This window comes from Cygnus olor, chromosome 1 (genome assembly GCF_009769625.2).
Source record: "Cygnus olor isolate bCygOlo1 chromosome 1, bCygOlo1.pri.v2, whole genome shotgun sequence".
In the NCBI taxonomy this organism is placed as follows: domain Eukaryota; kingdom Metazoa; phylum Chordata; class Aves; order Anseriformes; family Anatidae; genus Cygnus; species Cygnus olor.
In genome coordinates this window covers 140,550,684-140,571,703 of record NC_049169.1, presented here as the reverse complement: position 1 = coordinate 140,571,703, position 21,020 = coordinate 140,550,684, and the positions used below count along the sequence as shown (strand labels likewise).

The window sequence follows — 21,020 nt, the reverse complement described above, 5'->3', positions numbered from 1 at the left end:
TTGGTAAAGAACTGCATCTGTTTTATGTATACCTTGATCAGGCATCAAACTTTTCTGCCTTTGAAATATTGAGACTGAATTCTTGCAACGCATTGCACACAGCTACCCAGGAATTTCTTGTGCCCAATGTTCAACACTATGATTTATTGTCACGAAAAGTGTCGTAGCTGTAAGCAGTGGCTTAATATGAAGCATGAAGTAGGGCCCAGACCCAGTCTAATTAACCTCAAAAGGTCCCCCGAGGTCAAATGAGGCAATCTGATTTGGGAATCTTTCTCCACTGACTGAGTAGCAAATGCCTGCACCTTCGCATGCAAGCGTTTAAACCACCTTGGTACTGTTCAACGGCTGTCCGTGGCCATGCAGTCTGATGAAGACTATAACTGGTCCCACCATACCTAAAATCTCAGGCTCTTCCAGGGACTGAGGTGACTCCCCCTCTCAACTTTGATCACATATTGCTTTGAGTGCGGAAGAAGTATTAATCTCCCCAAATCAAGGTGTTTCTGAGCCTCTACATCTGAGAAACTTTGACACTACAAAATGTCCGGCAGTCTATCAGAGAAGGTGACTTAATCACTAGGCAATGCAGGAAAATACGTCTCTGGGGACTTGCATGGAATTTGGGTGCCCAAGTCCCATGAAGTCGGGATGACAGGACTATGGTCAGGAACTTCAAGTGTTTTGTTGGTTATGACATGCTTTACTGAGTTTCCAGCACCTTGACGATGCATTTAGTCTCTCTTAAGTCAGAGGTTGCATGTTCTGTTCAAGGGCTTTAAAGAAGAGTGGTTCTTACCCAAATTGTTGTTTAATTGCCTAAAATAAAAATATCACTTCTATGATGCAGTAATTAATTCTGGGGCATAAGCCACTAGCAAAATATGCATGAATGTTATGTGCTACAGTCATTAAAATGCAAATTGGTGTTTTATTTTGACTGCATGATCTTGCTTACATGCTTCTGAGAGAATAGTCCAAAATGGAAGTCACAGAACTAAAATAATGGTCATTTTTCCTAAGAAAGCATGAAGAAACATGTAGGTGTTATCCCCCTGATCACTATAGTATAATGAGGATCCTTATAAAAACATACTACATTTAAAAATGGAAAAGGTAGAAGGGGGACAGGAGACTTCAACAGTATCAGCATAAATGGGGAAATATTGTAATGCTGTTTAGTTTCCTTAGCATATTGGCTACCATTAGAGCAGCAAACATAGATTTCCAGATGTTTGTGAAGAGTCCAACAGTTATATTTTATATCTATGGCTGTAGTAACAATTTCTATTCAGCAGCCTAGAAAAACATTTCATGTCACAACAGGAAAGAAATATTACTGTGGGGTTTTTTTCTCCCTCATCCCCTACATAGCAATTCTGAATACTTCAGTCAATGCCAAACAAAAATGATGGTTTAAAAATTAAAACCACAATCACTAGGGGCAGGACGTAAATGTGCAGATGTTCTGTGATGCTGAAGAACTTTTCAGGCAGCAGTCACAATGGTGTTGGGGAGAGGACGGTGAATCCATCAGAGTTGGACACTGTCAAAAGCATTCCCTAAGCTACGCTGTCAGAAAAGGCACTTACATTTTCATATTCCCTTAAGAAAAAAAAAAAATCAAAACCAGAAAACCTACTCACAATGGCCTCTGTATAACTCTCGCTATTTTATTAGCAAGGGATTGACTATAATCTGTTAATATACGTGAGCAACTTAGATCTGGAGTTTACTAGGCAACCTGTACAAGTGGAAAAGTGCATTGTCCCATAGCAGCATACAAAACATCAATTTTTCTTCTCTGGGAAGGAAAATTTTTACAAGCTTATTAGCTGTTACTGTTTCAGGCTCCTATGTGCCTTAATGCAAATACTTAATACAAATGGCTGCCTGAAAAGCTTGCATTTTCCACACCTACCTGGCCAGACAAAAAGACGTGATGAATAGCAGCAAAAACAGCAGAAGGCAAGTTTTTAAAGGCACACTTTGTAATCGGTACATTTAATGCCTGTGTATGGTAACAGACCTCTTGCCTCCCACGAGTACACACAGGCACTTCTGCCAACTTCTCCCTAGCAAAAAGGGAAGGGGGATAGATATGAGAGAAGGCGATGTGGTGGGAGTGCTGGCCTGGATGGGATAGATGCTCCAGTGAGGAAAGGTTGACATATGTTGGGGGAGGTAGGGATGGGGCTGGAAAGTGTGCACCTTGGGGAATCACAGAGTTGAAACCACATCCCTGCTGGCCTAGCCTCTTTTCCAGCCCCAGAAATTGCATGTTGTATGTGGCTTGTGTCAGGTACCAGATGCTACTTCTCCAGAACGAAATGCACCATTAGTAGGTAAAGACAGTTCATTAGGTGCAACATAGCTGAATAGTAATTAATTATTAGATATTATTTCTCACAAAATGCATCTCCAAAGTTCACATCGCATTAGCCACAGTATTGGACTGATGGAGCATAAACAAGGGTAATGATAAACACTGGTGAATGGAGTTGGGAAGAGATGGTTATTAGGGTACTAGCATGTTTCATGTGGGGTTTATTTAACAGTCTTATTAATGGTCTGGAAAAGGAAGTGAATAACTATTTAATTAAGTTTGTATTTGATACTAAATTAGAATTTGCTGTAGACACCTCTGAGGGCAGAGAAATAAATCAAAAGGAGCTAGGAGCATGTGCAGTAAAGAAGAAAATGAGATCTGGCATGGGAAAAAAAAAAAAAGCAAGCTAATCTCTCTGGAAGCAAATAATCTCAAGTGTAGCTATCAGTGGAGGAATTCTGGAGAAGGAGGTGTTGAAAGAGATGTAGGAGTGTTAATGGACTATATATTCCATCACAGCTCTGGTATATGTTTACAGAAGCAACGCATCAAGGAGCAGGAAGGTAATAGCCCTTCATTGTAGGGCTCTAGTGAGAACCATCTATAATGCAGCACTCCGTTTTGGGCATCCTGTTATCAGAGAGATATAGACAAATTGGAATGAGTTCAGAAAAGAGCCATAAAAATGATCCCATATCCCTGGAGATAATGACTTATGAAGAAAGATCAGAAGAAGTAAATGTGTAAGGCCTTGTCTGAAAGATGACTGAAGTAGGGCAGGAAAACAGTCTGCAAATACGTGAAAGGAAAAAGGGAGGAGGATAATTTATCATAGTAACTATTAGTAATAGGATGAAATAATAAGTAACAACAATAAATTTTAAAAGGGCAACTTCAGGTTGAATGTAGAGAGAAATTTCTGACAGTGGAATTTGGGTTAGTTTGCAGAGAAGTTTCCCAGGGGTAAAAGTAAAAGCTGCATTCAAGTCATTTAAAATCAAATTGGACAACTCACTAGCAAATGCACCCTGCTATGGGGAACAATCTTCCATTGCCCGGGGAATAAGCTGGATGACTTAATAGGACATTTCACACTCAAGCCTTTATGACTGTGATATTTTAATATGCATGGTCAACTATTTTGGGAAAGTATACATTTCTTGTGCTGTCAGGCCTCATAATACAAACACTTGCATGGAAACATGACTTTCAAGATGGCAAGCAGCTCTCCTGACAGCACGGCACTGCTGATATGCAAAAACACAAGCCTGAGCTCCTCACATTTCTTCAGGATCAGAGTCTTAGATCTTACAGTTATCAATATCAAGCAACCACATCACTTACGGGTAGGTGAAGAAGTGTGCAGGAACAAAAGATAGGGGTAGGAAGGTCCAGTGAGGATGTATCATTATTGGTATTATTATTGTTATTCTATTACTGCTAGTAAATGGCTGGTACAGTGGAGTTTAGCTCAGTTTCTTGACTGTTCACCTTTCCCATCTCCAGCTTTCACCTCTGCACGGTGTTCATTAGACACTGTAAGACTGCTTCCTCTACTCTGTTTTTACCATGTTTCATTTTTTTTAATGTATCCTAACATTTCTGTTGAATGAGAAAAGAGACAAGCTGAAGGGAAAGCCCAACCCTCCCTCGTGTGAAGAAGGGTTGGCAAAGGCTGTGGATGTAAATGAACATTCAGCTAGCCCTATACCCTTCCCTCAAATTACAATAATACAATGTTGAACTTGAACTCTCTTCACCATTTGTTAGCAGCAGAGGCAAGCTCATAGATAGGTATGCTCCCTAAAACACTGTTTTTTACGTTTTTCTTTGTCTGTGTGTGTTCTTGTTTTCTCCTCTCCCCTTCTCTCCCCGTGGGCTGCACGTGGGGCCAGCAGCCTGGTGGTGCCGCAGTCCAGCACCCGAGCCCCGGGACTCTCCAGCAAGGGGTCGAGCAGCAGCAGCTCCAGTGAATCCGAGACCAGCTCGGAGTCTGACTCAGAGAGCGAAAGCAGCTCCAGCGAGAGCGACGGCAGCAAGCCCTCGCATTACTCCAGCCCAGAGGTAAGGGCTTCTGCTCTTCATGATTTGGGGTGGTGAGCCGTTATTACACCCACTCAGACTTTTTTTTCCAGCCAAGGTGACACAAGGAGGCTGGGGGGAGACGCACAAAAAAAAAAAAAAAAAGAGAGAAAAGCACAAAGATCTTCCTCCTGGCACCCTGTGAAATGCAAGTGGCAGGGGATGCTGGGGTGGATTAAAGCATTTGAAGCAAAAATGAAGAAGGAAATGACCCTGTGATATTTTCCTCAAACTGGAGCTCCTCACAAAGCTCACAGCTTGCTTGAGGCTTTATGCAACTCTGCTTCCATAGTGATGGCTTGCTTAGTGCTTAAGTCCTGATGTGGACTCTCAGCACTGCAAGGGAACTAAAGGCTTCTCTGTGCAGGGAAGCTATTATGAAATCAGTTTGAGGGTGGATTTTTAAAGCAAAACAGTTGTTTTTCACTCATGCACTTCCCTCACCTCACTCCCCAAGTGAATTATTCTCTGCTACTGCTGCCTTTCTGTGATTTAGTTTAATCCATCTCTAGCATGGACTAAACTGAATTACTCATGGTGCAAAACATTAAGCCCAAACTTGTCATCTGGAAAGCTAGCACTGAAAATTTCCACATGTAGACAAGCCCTAGCCAAAGTACAATTAAGCTGCCAGTGCTACCTTCTGCTTTCACCTCTGCAGTGTGCTCAGCAGACACACTATAGGGCTGCTTCCCCTACTCTGCTTTTCTACCAGGCTTGGCATTTTTATGTGTTTTGGTCAACATACACCTTTAGCATAAAGCCATGCACTCCACAGCCACATCACACACATTAATGCATGTAAAAATATTCAAAAATCTAGCGGCAGGATTGTAAATACCCATGAAATACAGTCAGTGTATTTTCCTGCTCCACATAAAGCATCCCCTCACCAGACTCCTCCCCTGACAACTAAGCCTCACAGATTTTTTTTACCCTGAAAAATTATACTGAATAACCAGCAAGCCTTTCTTCATATTTTGCTCAGTATTGGGGGCCATGTTTCCCATCAGGGAAAATGCAGCACTCACAGAAACATCATTTCTATATTTTTCTCAGGTTTTGTTCCTTGTTTAACACTTATCTTCTTTTCTCTCTTTCTTCCACAGTGCTTTCAGATCCATTTCCAGTTAATTTTCCTCCACTTTGTCCCTTTCCTAAGTCTCTCTCTGGTTCTCTCCTTCCTTTCTTCTCTGTTTTCTTCCTTCCAGTCTCTCTTTCCTTGTTGCCCTCCCCATGCTATCCCATTTCTCATTTCCCATCCCAGGTTCTCTCATCTGACCCATTAAGACCTTGTTCTGTCTCGTTCCTGGCTGGTTTCATTGCAGAGGTCTCACGCTCTCTCTCCTCTCCCTATGGGAATCTTAGAAGGTAGAAGAAAAGGGATGAAGAGAAGAAAGAGAAGGAACCATGGTAGGGGGGAAGGAAACACGAGATAAAAGGGGGAGAAGCATAGTACCCAGGAAGAGAGGAGTGTGTATACTAAGATAAAAGAGCATCTAGGCAGATACCCATGATGCTTGGACACGAGAGAAACAATTCCTCAGGGAATGCAGGAAGTGAATTAACTAAGGCAGGTCATGGGTTTTGTAAAGTCAAGCAAGGGACCAAGAGCCATGGAAACGTGGAGGAAGTGCCTCCTCTTAAGCATTTTATACATATTCTCTCGAGATCTGTGCAACCACTTTTGTGTGGAGTCTGAGTTATCAGTGATCATTGTCACGAAACAGCTGCACTGCTCCAACAGATTGCTTGTCTCTTTGCATTATGTTTGTGTGGTTTGCCTTCTAGGACATGCTGTACAAAACAGGCTTATATGAAAATGTAAAGGACTCAAAAGTGTGATGGCTGCAGTGGTTTTCATAACTTACTCCTTGGGATATGGGAGAGACCACGACATTCACCTGGATAGGGTCAGGGTGTCCCCGGGAAGTAGGATATCTGTGCTTTCCCCAAGGGATAGTGCTCTTCCAAGCCCATCATATGACTGGTGGCACCAATTCCAAACATGTTTATGTGATATCTCTGAGTGGAAGTCCTGTCTGCCTTGCATTAATGCTTTAACTTACATTTAGGAACCCAGTGAAGCCGTCTTCCTAAAGTACATGCCATGTTCTTATCCCATAAATGCAGAGAGACAGGTCCTTAGGAGCTCTTTAAAAGGAGGTCCTGTCCACCTGAATTTAATTAGTGGGCTCAATTCCAGTCATGGTCTCAAGATGAATTTCATCTATTGGATAAAATAAAAGAAGCAAATACATCTTTGTCATTACATAAGTATAAACTAATAAAGGTACAATTCAGGTACAATGAACCTGAGTACTCTTGCACAATGCTGGGCAGGAAATCCATATGTCCAAGTTGGGAGCAACTTCACCTGGTAATCTGCAGGCCATTATGAGCCCTTCATTCTTTTTTTGTTTATTTTTTCCCCATAATTAGAAATATCATATGTATATATTCAAAATATTTTCTTGGACAGGTTATCTTCTGCATTCTACATTATACAAAAATTTAACTGCTGTTTCATTTCTCCTGTACTTTTTCTTCCTCTCATTTTGAGATCTTTGAGCTGTTTTCAGGTGTCTTAATGCAGTTGCCTAGAGTGTAAAAGCAGCTCATTGTAAAGCATACATATAAAATAGATTAGATGAATTGCATCCTAAAAGTGTCCGTTTCTTTCCAGTGACTATTTAGAGGCTGTAGTGACTAGCTCAGCTGTCTACACTTTATGTCTGCAGTAAACTAAGAGTAATGGCTGAGCTAGAACAGGAGACAACATTCAGACTGGTTTCAGTGATGTGGACAAATTAAGGTGCCTCAGACAGTAATGTGAGTAGTTACAGTTTTGTGGACTGCCAAACCTGAAATTATGAACAAGGGACTGAGACTTCTATCTCCTGTTTCTTTGCTGAGGCCATGAATTCCTTGTATGACCTTAATTAATGTCATAAATGAGGATTCTGGAAAATGGTGACATCCTTCCAATTATTTCAGATGGTAGAAAAAAATGCGGGTCTCAAGTCCACAGAAGAACTACATTTCAAAAGCTAAAAATTTGGTTTGTTTGTTCTTCATTCAGTTGAATTATCATGCAGACCTCTAATAAGACTGGGTCTGGTTAGACAACTGGGGAAGTCCCCATTACACAGGAAGGGCCAGAGGGAGGAATGGGCAGGAGGGAAACAAGAGAAGCCATTGCATGGAATGGAGCACCAGTGGCTGTTCCTGGCCAGAAGAGGGAGGTGTGCTGTCTTGGACCCTGCCAGCACCCCACCCCCAGATACACTGTCCTTTACAGCCTCCACTGTAGTGACCAGTTCGCAACCATCAAGGGTTTTTACCATGATTATTCCATCATCACGGGATAGTTTTGGCCTCACATCCACACGTTGTGTCTGACCTGGTCAAAGCTGAAGTGATTGGAGATGCTCTTCCTGGCCTTCCTCCCTCATCAACAGAGACCCACCTCCTGCCCACAGCACTGTGCATCCAGTCCTTAAGTGCATGGACTTTAGTACTAATAGCCACTGCCTGTAAATTCAGGCCGTTCCCTCAGGAGTTGTGTGGCATTGTCTCTCTTCTCCTTAGCTCAGAAAATAGGAAGAGCATATATATATAACCAACTAGCTAACCGGTGAGCATGCTTCTGTCACCTCATCAGCATTTCTTCACTGCTACATTTCCTCAAGGACTCAAGGGAAGAAGAGTTTAGTTTCAGGGCTGGTGTGTGTGTATGTTTTCTGTATCTGTCTTGTTTTCAAAAAAGGTTTTGCTTCCCATCTGAAATGTCATGATTTGATTTCCTGAGTGGTAAATTCAGAAGAAAAGGGAATTTTCATCACTAGACCAACTGTAGACACTATCTTCACATTTGCTCATGTGATTCATGGGCTTTAGCTCTCCTATGCACTGTTTTTGGCAAAGACTACAAACTAAACTTCCCCGTCCCTCTAGAAAACTCATTGAGGCAGGAGCCACCTCTTAGAGTATGTGTGCACCATGCCTAACAGATGGGAATCTCCAGTTCTAATTTGATAAAGTGCTAGCAGTACTAATAGTAGAAGCAGCAAAATCATCATCATCATCTTCATCTATGTCTTAAATACAATGAAAAGGCATCACATTTGTATGGGAATTGCTCTGAACCAAATCTTTGATAGTAGGACAGCACAAACAGGTTATCATATCGGTAAATTAATGTGTGGATTTCCAATAGGTCAAGTATGCTGCAGGGATGGCTGATTGCTCACTCCTACCCTGCATTGGGTTAAGTACATGCACATTATAGGCTATCCAGTTTCTCAATGAAAGGGGTATCATGCTTCACATTTACCATGGTATTAGCTACACCTTAGGTTCCTATTTGTAATGACAGACATAGAGTGATCCTGTTACGCTTGCATTGTTTAACAGTCCTTCACCCCAGAAAGTGTTTCTGGATAATGAGTGTTGACAAAAGTTTCATTTGGATGCATGCCACTCGTGCCTCTGGTTGCACTTGTAGCCTTTAAGAGACCTGAGATACATAGACACGCTTTGCTTGAGTCATCCCACCCAAATTTGGACATTTGTACTGTAGATACCTAAATCTGATCACCACCTCAGCCTCCCCTTTACAGTTAGGGGAGAGGAATGGACATTTTTAGGGCCCAGCTCATCTGGCCTATTTTGGATGTCTATTCAAAGATGAAATGGTTCACACCCTAGAAGAGTAGTCCACTGATTGGAGAACAAACTTTTTGACTAGCTCAGATATAGCTGTCTATAATATATAGATGAATCCACACACATTTTTCAAACAAGCATATCACATCCTTTTATTTCTTGTTGAAATGGCACACGTACATCTGTAGTGCATTGGTCCCTGGAACCATCTGTCTCTGGAAGAGTTTCCTGGTTTGGGTTTTTGTGACAACTCCATAGCTCATTACAAGTCAGCTTTACTACAGACCATTGTTCCTACTGCTGCTGTCTATCGGGCCAACACCAGCTTTACTCAAACTAAAAACTGCCCAGTTCTCTTCAAGACCTCGAGGGCAGTATATTTCCATCACGTAAGACCATTTTGCTACTTGATCCCTCTGGATCTCAGTAGATTTCCGTCCTTACATGCTGCTGAAAATATCTCACTGCAAGCAAACCAACTTTAATTACACAGGTTCGTTTGTGACCTGCTCAGGGAGGTAGCGTGGACTGGAGAATTAGGGATTTTCTGTTCCTCCCACAAATAATTGCAGTTGGGCATGTGAAGTGTACTGTTAAAAAATTTCCAGTGAATCTTCCCAATCCTTTTTTTCACCAGGTCTGTTTTTCTCTCCTGGCTGGTCTCTTGCAAGTTACATTGCTTTTAAAAGTGATTTCAAAAAATAGTAATTTTTAGAGAAATCAACTGAGTAAATTACTTCCAAAATAAAACTGACATCACTTGTGTACATTGACAATCTTAAATATTCCAAAACTGTATAATGGCCCTAAAATAATTAGAGAAGTTTCAAATTTTTGATTTGCTAGAATTTATATTCTTTAAATTTACCTTATCGGCTTCAGGCCTTTTGCTTCTAGCAGATGCATCTTAAAGGTTTTTGTTTGATTGACTGATTGTTTGCAGATACATCTTTCTTTCAGCAGCCACATAGACTTCAATTTTACTTTAAATATATGTATCTAAGTTCATGACTCTGAGAGCTGAGGCTTTAAGAAAATACAACAAGTGTCCTGAAAGCCCTGACAAAATGAGCAAAGCTGGCAATATTGCTGATGCTTTTTATTAGACTTCTTAGTTGGCTTACAGGTTGGTGGGAGTGTAGCTATTCCACCTAAATAGCAGACATATCACTGCAGGAAAGTACCATATTGCCAAGTTATGACGCTTTAGCAGTTAATCACTGTTTTCTGCTGGTTTACTGTTATCCCTTGAAATCCATATTTTGTGAACCACTGTTTTAGAGAATGACAAGGTACATAAAGAGACAGAATGGGATGTAACAGAAAATCTGGAAGATTTTTTTGAACTTTCAAGCTGCCCTCACTCTGGCCTATACTTATGGGCAGAGGTGTATTTTTTCTGCACGTTTCTGATATATGTCCTTTTGTTGAATATAACTCCTGAACACTGCAAAGGCCTCCATATATAGTGAACCTTTTATTATATATGTATTAAGTTCATTGTGTACATAATGAATGGCACAAAACGCATCCAACTCTACTCTCAGCAGCAGTCTAAAAAAATGCTGTTTATTTTACACAAAAAGTTAAGAGTCTTAAAAATACATCTTCATCCAAGAGAAATGCTGCCCATTCATTTTCAAGATTTACAAGTCTGGAAAGAAATTCATCATGTAAGATATTAGGGAGTATGATTAAGAAAAAATAAACTTAAGGCAATCCAGCAAGCTTCCTGTAGGTATTGGCTAGTTGGATAATGAGTAAATTAGACACTTCAGAGGAGGAATATTTTTATCATATGAATTCCAATGTCTAACTGTTTTGCTTATTTTAGGAGACTTTGCTCCCTGTAGAGTGAATACAGCCCTCCATGGGTGACTCTGAAGACACGCTTGGCTATGCAGGAAGCCTGTGTTGCTTTCAGGCACCTCCTTTTAATAGAGGATCCTTTGTGTTGGAGACTGTCTAAAGTTAGGGACTGTGGATATTCTCTCTTGAGCAAACTTTCTTCCAGAGCATCAATAGTTTTCATGTGCAATTGCTTAGTTGATCAAATTTTGGTTCCAGTTCAAGAAATTAAGAGACTTTTCACATTGGCTTCTGTTGGTTTAGAATATGGCTGCCCATCCACTCCATCTTTTCTTTTTTCCTTTTCATTTTATTATGCTCAAATTACTGATTGCAAGAAGCATTATAAAACACTTGCACATTGTTCTGAAATAACGTTTTCTGAGCTGTGGTTACATTTGAAATCATAATTATCCCACTACTTCACTGTCCAAACACCATTATATTTTAGATGTTCTCTTATAACTTGATCATGTTGTGACAGGAACAAAGAGAAAAACTAACAGCCGCACAATACTTACCAAATGAGTATTTGACAATACCACCACACAGCAAATGTTTGTGTGATCTCACAGGGTTATAACATCAATACCAGACAGATTATATGCACCACCTGGTTAGCCTTCCCTCTCCCAGGAGAGACTAAATGCCCCTTTGTATGCTGTTAAATACTTTTTGTATTTAATGCAAAGGTGAAATATATATATATTATATATACTTATTATACTATACTATACTATATATACTATTATATATATATAATATATATATATCCCTAGCTTTCCAGCTAGCTATCCTAGTTTAGCCTCAGCTGTACCCCTGCCTTGTTTTCCATCCTTCCTATCACCATTATATTTTTCTCTGTTTGGAAACTTGGTAGCATTTCCCGGTAAAGCCAATACCAGTAGCTCTACATGAATCATCTGTAGAAATTATGACTCACAGAAGCTGTCCTCGTTCCCAGCCTCATCCAGAAACCAAAAATATCCCCACCCATGGGGCATGCCCCCTGTTTCCCAGCCCTAATGCCAGGCCAGGACCTCTGTCAGGGCAGCGTGGTGTATCCTCACCACCTCACCTTTCCCATCCACGGCCAGGGCCAGCGGGTGCCTTGGGGCTCGGGGTGGACCCTTGCCCAGGGTAAAATCTCTTCAGTACCAGTGTTTTGGTGTCCCTGAGGGGACCCTGCAGGCCAGGGCAGAGGGGCTTGGCACTAAGCTCTTTGCTGTTTGCTTCTCTTTCAGCCCGAGCCACCCTCGTCCAACAAGTGGCAGCTGGACAAGTGGCTGAATAAAGTCACCCCTCACAAAGCACCCATCCTGACCCACCATGACGGCCCGGCACTGGAGGCCCATCCCTACTACAGCCACGTGAAGGCAGAGCGGCAGGAAGGCGAGAAGACCCCGGCCACTGGCCCAGCCGAGCACCGCAGCGGGGAGGGCCGCACCACCACCGTCACCACCACCGCCACCATCGGGGACGGGCCACGGCCCAGGACCGCCAACAAAGCACCAGGCAGCAAGGGCGGCCGCCAGAAGTCGCCCCCTGCCGCCGACGGCGGACCTCCAAGGAGGGCGGCGGGGAAGAAGGCACCGCGGCGGGCTGAGAGGACCTCAGCTGGGGACGGCTCCCACTGCCGTGGGGCAGAGCCCGCTGGGAGCCACAGCTTTCTGGAGAGCACCGCTGGCGAGGCACCAAGAGCCCGGCCTGTTGGCGGTGGCGGCAGTGGAGGCTGCCGAGCAGGGCACCGCCGGGAGCCCCGCTCGGCCACAGCTGGCGAGAAGCGTCGGGCACGGGGGCCGAGCAAAACGGCACCCAAATCCAAGGAGTTCATCGAGACTGAGTCCTCCTCATCATCATCTTCCTCTGACTCGGACTCCGAGTCGGAGCGGGAGGAACGCCCGCTGCCCAAGGCGCCGGCGGCAGCCGGGGCCGAGCCGCGCGCCAAGGACGCGGGGACCAGTGCCGCTAGCAAACCCCACGGCGGCTGCAGTGCCTTTGGCTCCATTAATGCCAGGACTAGTAGTGAAATAGCAAAGGAGCTGGAGGAACAGTTTTACACCCTGGTTCCTTTCGGTAGGAATGAGCTCCTGTCTCCTCTGAAAGACAGTGATGAGGTAAAGTCACTGTGGGTCAACATTGACTTGGCTCTTTTGTCCAGGATTCCAGAGCGTTTGCCCGAAGAGCCGCTGGCAATGAGCGCCGGAGCAAACCAGGCGGCCAGCCTCCCGCAGGGTAGTAGTGCTGACCCCCCCGCAGAGAAGGGTTTACCGAAATCTAGAAAGAAACGCAAGGTGAGCTCCAGGAGATGGGGGTGGCTGCTTGGGGTGGGAAGGGGGACACAGCCCAGCCGCGATCAGTGAGCATCACTTGTGCCCATGTCCAACACTCAACAGTGGTGCCCTCGCTGGGTTTTGTCCCCTCACACCACACTGGAACCAACAAAACCCCTTGTGCGGTCAAACTTCTGGCCTCGAGGAGCTGGCATTATCTGCTGGCACGTGGCTTTTTGTACCCTGGTGAAAGTGAAGTCAGATAGCTTTTCCTCTTGAGGCTTCTTGCAAAACCGGAGCATTTGGAGGTGATGCTTGTTTTGGCATAGGGAACATTCTGGCACAGTCTGCACGGTATCACCACATATCTGGAAAAAAGGAGAGGAAACATCCTTTTTCCCTTCATATTGACAACAATAGGAGAGAATCGTTCAGTCCCTGCAGGCAGCCCTGGCTTATCAGGGACCTGCCTAGCTCTGCTGCTTACTTCACTGACACCTCTGTAGCCCGCTGCTACCTCAGGACTCCGACACAAGTGTAAGAAGTGAGTCAGTAGCTGATGAGCCGACCTGTCCCCAAGCAGCACCATTGCAGCAGCCAGGTGGGCACAGCCCTGTGGTCATATCCATCCCTCTGCCATGCCTCTCCTGCACATTTTTGGAGCTGCCAGGTGCACAGGCTTTATCCCTGCTGAGGAGCCGCCTCCACCCCATGGCTGCAGCTGTCCATCAAGGAGGCTTTCCAGTCCATTGGTACCAATCTGCCCCCAAAAGTCACTCTGAACTGGAATTGCCATCTGCCCAATTTCTGGATGGTTTTGCTGTGCAGTTGTCTGTCACCCCCTGAGCTACCATATGTGTGCAGACTGATCTGTATGTTTCTTGGTATCATTTATCCAAACAGGTCTTTCATTTTTTTCTCTCTCTCGTCATTTTTTGGTTATTTTTTTAGTATCTGAAAGTATTTTTTTTTAGTATCTGAACTATTCTAGCTACTGGTAGAGCAATAGCAGAGAGCCCTGCTATGTTTTGAGATGCATTTGTCTGCATTTTCTTTAGGAAGTAGCATGAAAGTAATTGCATAATACAAAATGATGGGGACCAGGTCAGAGTGGCAGAAGTAAAAGATTGATGTTTTGTGCAATAGGAAATGTCTGTGTGATGTTGCCAGCTGGTACACCCAGAATAAAACAGGGGGATATGATAGAAGAGCAAAATAAATGCAGCCATTCTAGAAATGCTTAATTTGACTTTCCATGGCACAAATTATCTTTTACTCTTCTGTCTTAAAGCATTGCTGTTGTTGGTGGTTTTAGTGTTACAATAAATACAATGGAGTACCAAATTGCCTCTCTGCCTGTAGTAAGACCCTCACTGTGATAACTGCTATGCAAACACACAATATGCGATCCCCCTTCTCAAAATAAGAATAAGTCTAATAAGAATGGATTATCAGGCGTAACTGCAAAATTAGATAGAGGTCCTTATCGCTTCCACATCTGTCATGATCTCAAGAAGGGCAAAGTAGTGATGGAAGAGGATGGTTAAGCACTAAGGTGTAAGAAGATCTTCACTCCTGTGGGGTGTGATCTATGTTAACCCCACAGCAGCAGCCACAGTGGCAGTGGATAACACAGAATATGTTGCCATGCAGCAAAGCAATAAATACAGGAAAATCAAGAGATCACGAGTAAAATTCAGTCATCAGTGGAAATTGGATAATGTTAGATGTGGAAAGGGATGGAGACTTCATAGAAGGCTGGGAAAACAGGGTCACTGGGAAACAATGGTAGGACCTAAGGAATTCAACTGAAGTCAAATAGTGGCAGGAAACATTGGCTGCGTTCATACTACCAGGAGAGATAGGGCCAGGATGCAGCACCAAGCGGTGGCACACAGTCATCCACTTTGTTTAATTGTTAGCATGCTTGCTAACGTGGTTTTTGCCTAGACCAACTTCTGCTCTTCCAGAAGGTGTCTGGCCCTGGCCTGGGACCAAACCAACTAAAGTGGCTGCCTAAAAGGCAGTCCAAATGTGGTATAGCCTGGTTTGAAGGAGGAGCAAGTTACATGCATGGACGTGAGCTGTGCCATGCCAGCCGGCCTCAGGGCCTGTTGCTGATCTGTTGTATTTACTAGCACAGGCATAGTCACGGATGACAAGAAAAGAGTGGGAGAGACAAGAAGAATGAGGTTGAGGACTAGGCAAGAGAAAAGTGCACAGGAGACAGGCAAAGACGGCAATATAAAGAAAAAAAATATCCTGAGATGCAAGTGGGAATATGGTTGAAGCAATTCAAGTTTTATATTCTACTCTATCTTATACTCTACATTTACGTACTGCCTCTTTAGATTTTAGTTTTTCAAGACGTGAACCAATCTCTGATCGCTGTTAGGTATATGCTTGAAGAAAGCATCAAAATGCTAGAAAATACCAGCTCCTGATTTGTCAAAATACTTTCAGATCTATCGTAAATCCAAAACCTACAAGATTATTATTTTTCTCTTTACTCAGTGTGAGAATGAAGAAGAATACAGAGACATCAAGAAGACTCATTTAGAGCGAGAGAGTTCTTCACGATTAGCTGCCTCTGCCCATAACATCACAACAGCAAATCACTGCAATATGAATGAAAATAGGTAAGCATTTTCCTTCTTATTTACCACTGAGTCATACAACTAGTTGCAGTTTAATGTCGTGTGTTATTTTTGCCTTTAATAGGATTTATTTTTTAATTATCACATTTTATGTTGAAAAATTGCCCAGTTTATTCTGCTTTCTTCTAGTTTAATGAACAAGTTAGGAGCTCTGACACATTTATATACTCGCATTTTTGTCGTATTGCGCAAAGTTGTGAGTTCAAGTGCAAGGCTCATGGAACGAGTAATTATGGCTAGAGTAGTGCGATCATCCAAAACATATTCTCAAACACTGTCTTGTAGGCACCAATTCACATGTGCAGCCATCTTTTCTTTCCTTTGTGTTATGAGTTGCAAACTTAAAGTTTGACTGTATGTTTGGGTTTAAATGCAATTGTCTGTAAACTCTGTTTAGATTGCAAAAAATATTCATAACAATGCCTGCAATACTCAGTTCCGGAATATACATGAGATCTAATATTTTCAAGATTACAAGCAATCTATTCTGTTTAATTAGTAGGTATTTTAGTACAAGGAACTCAGATTTTAAAAACAATTTGAGTTTAAAAGGATGAAGGGTGTGAAAAACATTATGAATATTTAGCTATATGCTGGCATGGTTTGTGTACACAGACCCCTATCAATGTCAGATCAATCATCCTGAATCTTTCTGGAGCATTCTAGCAGTGAAACTTTGACACCTTTTCAAAGTTCAGCTGCATGCTGTTTAGTACACATTGGCCATCAGTATTTCAAAAATATATTTTTTTTTCTGGCAGTATTAGGGTATGTCTTAGAGTGGGGTTGCTAAAATTAGAGAATATTTGTATTTATTGTAGTAGGCTTTTCTACTGTACACATCACTGATGAGTTTGAGCAATTCTTGTTATTATCACTGGACAAAATCATGATGAAAACTGGTATATATACCGCTTATTCAGAAGTTTGAATTCAATTTCTTTGTCGTGGCATAAGTCACATGTTTCATAAAGTGGAAAAAAAACACACAAAACAGTTTGTTTTATTGTGGGTGATTGCATGCGGGCATGACATTCCTGTGTGGAACAATTGCCAGAGGTGACTTAGAAATTAAACTTATATTCACATTTTAAATAAAAGGTATAGCATTGAAGAAACTTCCAGGGTGGAGTGTAGCTGAATTCCATAGAAGTTCCCTAGGCCTCCAACCACACTGGGGGAACTTGGTGTGCTGACTCTAAGAGGAACAGTACGGAGGGTGGAGCGGAGTGGAGACACCGCGGCCAGGCTCTGTGATAAGATGGGAACTTGAAGGTACATCAGAACCGATAAGCTGCATATTTGTTATCCTGGGCCAACGGCCTGCCACATTTTTGACAAAATGCTGTCCTTTTGGTGAACTTTTCCCATTATAATATCATTATAATACCAAAACACACCTCCATCCCGAAGGCTACCCGCCTCCAGGGTGTAACCATGCCTCACTGAGCTTTCGCTTTAAATTTTTCTAGTCTGTACCTTTAAAAGCAAAGTGAGAAAATTTCACACCAATCATAACAAAGGTATGTATGACCAGAGTCACTCAAGCTCCACCTGAAAGATAAAAAATGATATAAATTAGCTTAAGGGAGAGAGGATGTTAGGGAAGATACCATCACATAAGGGAAGATACCATCGCATAAGGAAAGATACCTTCTGACTTCTGGGATCAGTCAACAGGCCGAGACTCTCTTCCCCCCTATTGGGACGCCTTTGGGTAAGATTTGAACACTTGGTTATGCCAAGTGCCTCCCCGGGAAACTTAGAAATCTCTGTAGAGCCGCTTTATATCTTTAAATGCATTTGTAGCCAGGCAGTGTTACTTATACTCTTGGTATTTGCACATGCTTTGCAGACAGTGAATTTATCACAGGCAATCCAAAGAACCTGTGTATCTGTTACTTTAATAAACTGCACTAGCTCATTAATCTAGCTGTGGTAGTTCTCATTGAACACAACCAAACTCTTTAAGAGTGGCCGTGGTAGTTCATGGAATGCAACTAGACTGAGGGTGTATTATGTTATTTGTGCATCTGTAATTGTATTAAAAATTGTATATTAAAAACATTGTATTAGGTACTCCTGGTAGCAAATGTACATTAAAGAAATAAATAATAAAAAAAAAAGGTCTTAAATGAATACTTACCCCCTAATTCTTCCTTAGCCTGTCCTAATTCCAAGAAGTTCAGGTGTTTTATGCTACTGTAGGTCACGATATCAAGTTACTGAGGCTGTAGCTAAACCAGCAGCATGTGTGTCAGGACTTCCTGTCCCTCTTGCAACCAGCAGCCACTCATTCTAGCACATTCCCCTCCAATTATGCCAGCATATCTGCATGTAAAGCCCTCCTGTAAATTCACTCAAGAAACTTTGTCTGAAACTTGTGTCAGCACAGCTGGGGGTTGGTAGCAAAGAGGGGAGCAAAAACACCTTCAGACATGAGCATTTTATATTCCAGAACTACAACCTGATGTGCAGACTGACAAAGGCCCTGTTTGACATAAAAGGCTGCAGTGTCAGGCAGAGATACCCTAAATATCTTGCACCTACATCCGGTGCCACTATTCCAAGTCTCAGCAGAGCAGAGCTCACTGCAGGTTGTTTTGTACGGCTTCTCAGTATAATAAGGTCGTGCTGCTGCAGCTTGACTGCTCACAGTATACTTTGGTGGGCATAAGCGAAGTGCCAGAGGGCATGCAAAAGGTTTGCCACACAACTAGAAATTGCATCTACCCCTCACAAGCCCTGGGCCAAGCTTTTGAGGCTTGGGTGGGAGCCCTCCAAGGAGCAATGGCTTCCAAGGAATGATGGCTTCTCTTGGATGCTGTAGCCCTGCACTTTGACAGTGATGTATAAACACGGCTAGCCAAGGCATGGTTTTATGTTTGAAAAAGGGAAAGGAAATAACAGCATCAGCCTGCACTTTGAAAATAGTGCTAAAGATCTTGTTTTTCTTAGTGGGAAAAGGAGAACACAGTTGTCCATTTTACACACCTTGATTCTTGCATTCATAAAGAGCATTGGTCATTAAAGTAAAACAGTTCATGTTGTATTTTAAAAGTACTACACTGTGGGAAACAGGAACGGTTCTGAATTATGATTTATGGCTTCTCTCACAGATAGTTTTTAAAGACATGCCAGATAAATGGACAAATGTATGATAAGTGCACATTTAATTAGCTCCGTTCTCTGAAATGATGTACAGAAATAAAGTATATTTTGTACCATATTCCTTTTTGCGATTCCATTAAGTGTATACTGCCTGATACAGTAACTATAAAGAAGTGAGAATTGTCCATAAAAAGTAATAGGCTGAAAAAAGGGGAACATGACAGGGGAAGGTATTGTGTTAAAATAGTCTGTCTGACCTTAATCGCAGTTGTAGTCTTAATGCAAACCATTTTCATTTAAAAATGTTTATTTTGTGCGTGTTGCTTTAAAATTTTCAGATAAATATTTTTTTTTTCAAATTCGTGCAACTAAAGCTTATTTTGGGGATATTTTTGTGGTTTGTTTGACTTCTCATCCAAAACTTCCCTCAAATAAATGAAAGCTGAAAATAGAGCGTAGCTTTCTTCTTCAGAAGGTGGAGCAGCTCAAATTGCTGTGTGACTACTGTTTGCATGTGTTTCCTTTTGTCTGCAGTACCAGCTTACCTTTCTTTGTCTTCAAAATCTGTGTTAGATTAGTATAAACAGCTCTACCAAAAGCTGGTCATTGAGCACAAAGACAACACAGTCATCTTTAAGCACATTTCCTGTTTTAGTTCACATATGGCTTTATTGCCATGGCTTATAAATTGTCACCTGTAATGGTGAAATAAGGCTCCATAACCTAAACTTACACTTCAGAGCCTAATCTTCGTCTCTAGCTATCCCTTAAGAGATGGTGAGCAAGTGGCCATTTATCTCTGTATTTTTTTCAAGTACTCTGATACAGACTTTATATTAACTCCAGAATTACAATTTGCCTTGAAGGGAAAGAGGAGAAACACGATACAAATTTGTAAATGAACTCTTGGTCCCTATACTGTAAGCTTGTTTCCAGATACCAATAGACTTTATCCTGCCAGCAGGTTTTAAATTCAAAGTTTTGGTAATATATAAAACATTTACCTTTCTCAAAGCCAGCTTTGTGACACTCCATTACTGTAATTTCCATTTCCAGCTTGGCAATACCAATAAATAAAAATGAGAAAATGCTTCGGTCACCTGTCTCTCCCCTCTCTGATGCATCAAAACACAAATACTCCAACGATGATTTAACTTCCTCCAGCAGACCTAATGGCAGCAGTCTATTACCTTCCATCTCCTCCAGCAAAAAACATAAGGGTGAAATCCAGTCTCAGCCACATCCCGGAGACTTCAATGTAAGTTTATGCTGTTGTTCACAATATAAAACCTAGCTGTATATTTTTTACTTTGTATTGCAGTCCATGATAGCTTTGCAGAATGTTACGCAAAAAAAAAAAAAAAAAAAAAGAAAAGTAATAATGAACTTTGTACTGTAAGTCCAGTTTTTCTGTTTTGGAGTTTAGCAAGGCACAGAAGAAAGACAGCAAGGCAGGCTGTAAATTAGACAAATAAGAAAGGCTACATAAGCAGAAAGTAAATGCTAGTGGCCCAAAATGAATGGATTTAGGCCTCTAGAGTATTGCTTGGGCATAATGCAAGACCCGTACATCCAAAAGTGTGGTGCATAAGGCCTCTAATGTACAAGGCCTCTACTCAGCCACTGCCTAACCGTAAGTGTGCCTACAGTTAGGTAATCCTGTATGTCTTCCAACAAACATTCTCAGACACTTCTGCTTATTGCTGGCACCAGTGAACAGCTTAGCACCAGCCTCACAACTCAGCTCCACCAGAGTCCAGACATTCAGAGACTTATCCCATCATAGTCTTGATCACACTAAATGTGTCCAGAGACCCGCTCCAGGTAAGGAGCTATTACTAAACCAGGTGTTAGCCACTGCCTTTACAGCACAGAGAGAGTGGGAGTAGATGCTCCCCCCCATTTATGCATGAGCTCTGTGATTAGGATGCTGTATTAAAGAGTCTGTTAGCACTTCTGGTTGAGGAGATTTGTATCTGTCTCACCTCTCAAAATAGTACTGTACCTTCCAACCTGCAGGACATTGTCATTAGGAGATTAAGGACAGAATAC

At 42.2% G+C, this 21,020-nt stretch overlaps 1 protein-coding gene across 3 annotated transcripts in view; it reads left to right on the top strand.

Moving 5' to 3' along the window:
• Positions 1 to 21,020, top strand: part of AFF3 (AF4/FMR2 family member 3) — a 329,942-nt gene that overhangs the window by 278,823 nt on the left and 30,099 nt on the right. For all 3 annotated transcript variants that reach the window (XR_005817547.1, XM_040548075.1, XM_040548810.1), the window contains exons 10-13: positions 4,228 to 4,393; positions 12,172 to 13,221; positions 15,715 to 15,839; positions 20,025 to 20,226. Coding sequence is in view for 2 of the 3 variants with exons in the window: in XM_040548075.1 (XP_040404009.1) it covers positions 4,228 to 4,393; positions 12,172 to 13,221; positions 15,715 to 15,839; positions 20,025 to 20,226 (1,543 nt within the window). In the remaining variant the exon portion in view is untranslated. The remainder of the gene's footprint in view (positions 1 to 4,227; positions 4,394 to 12,171; positions 13,222 to 15,714; positions 15,840 to 20,024; positions 20,227 to 21,020) is intronic.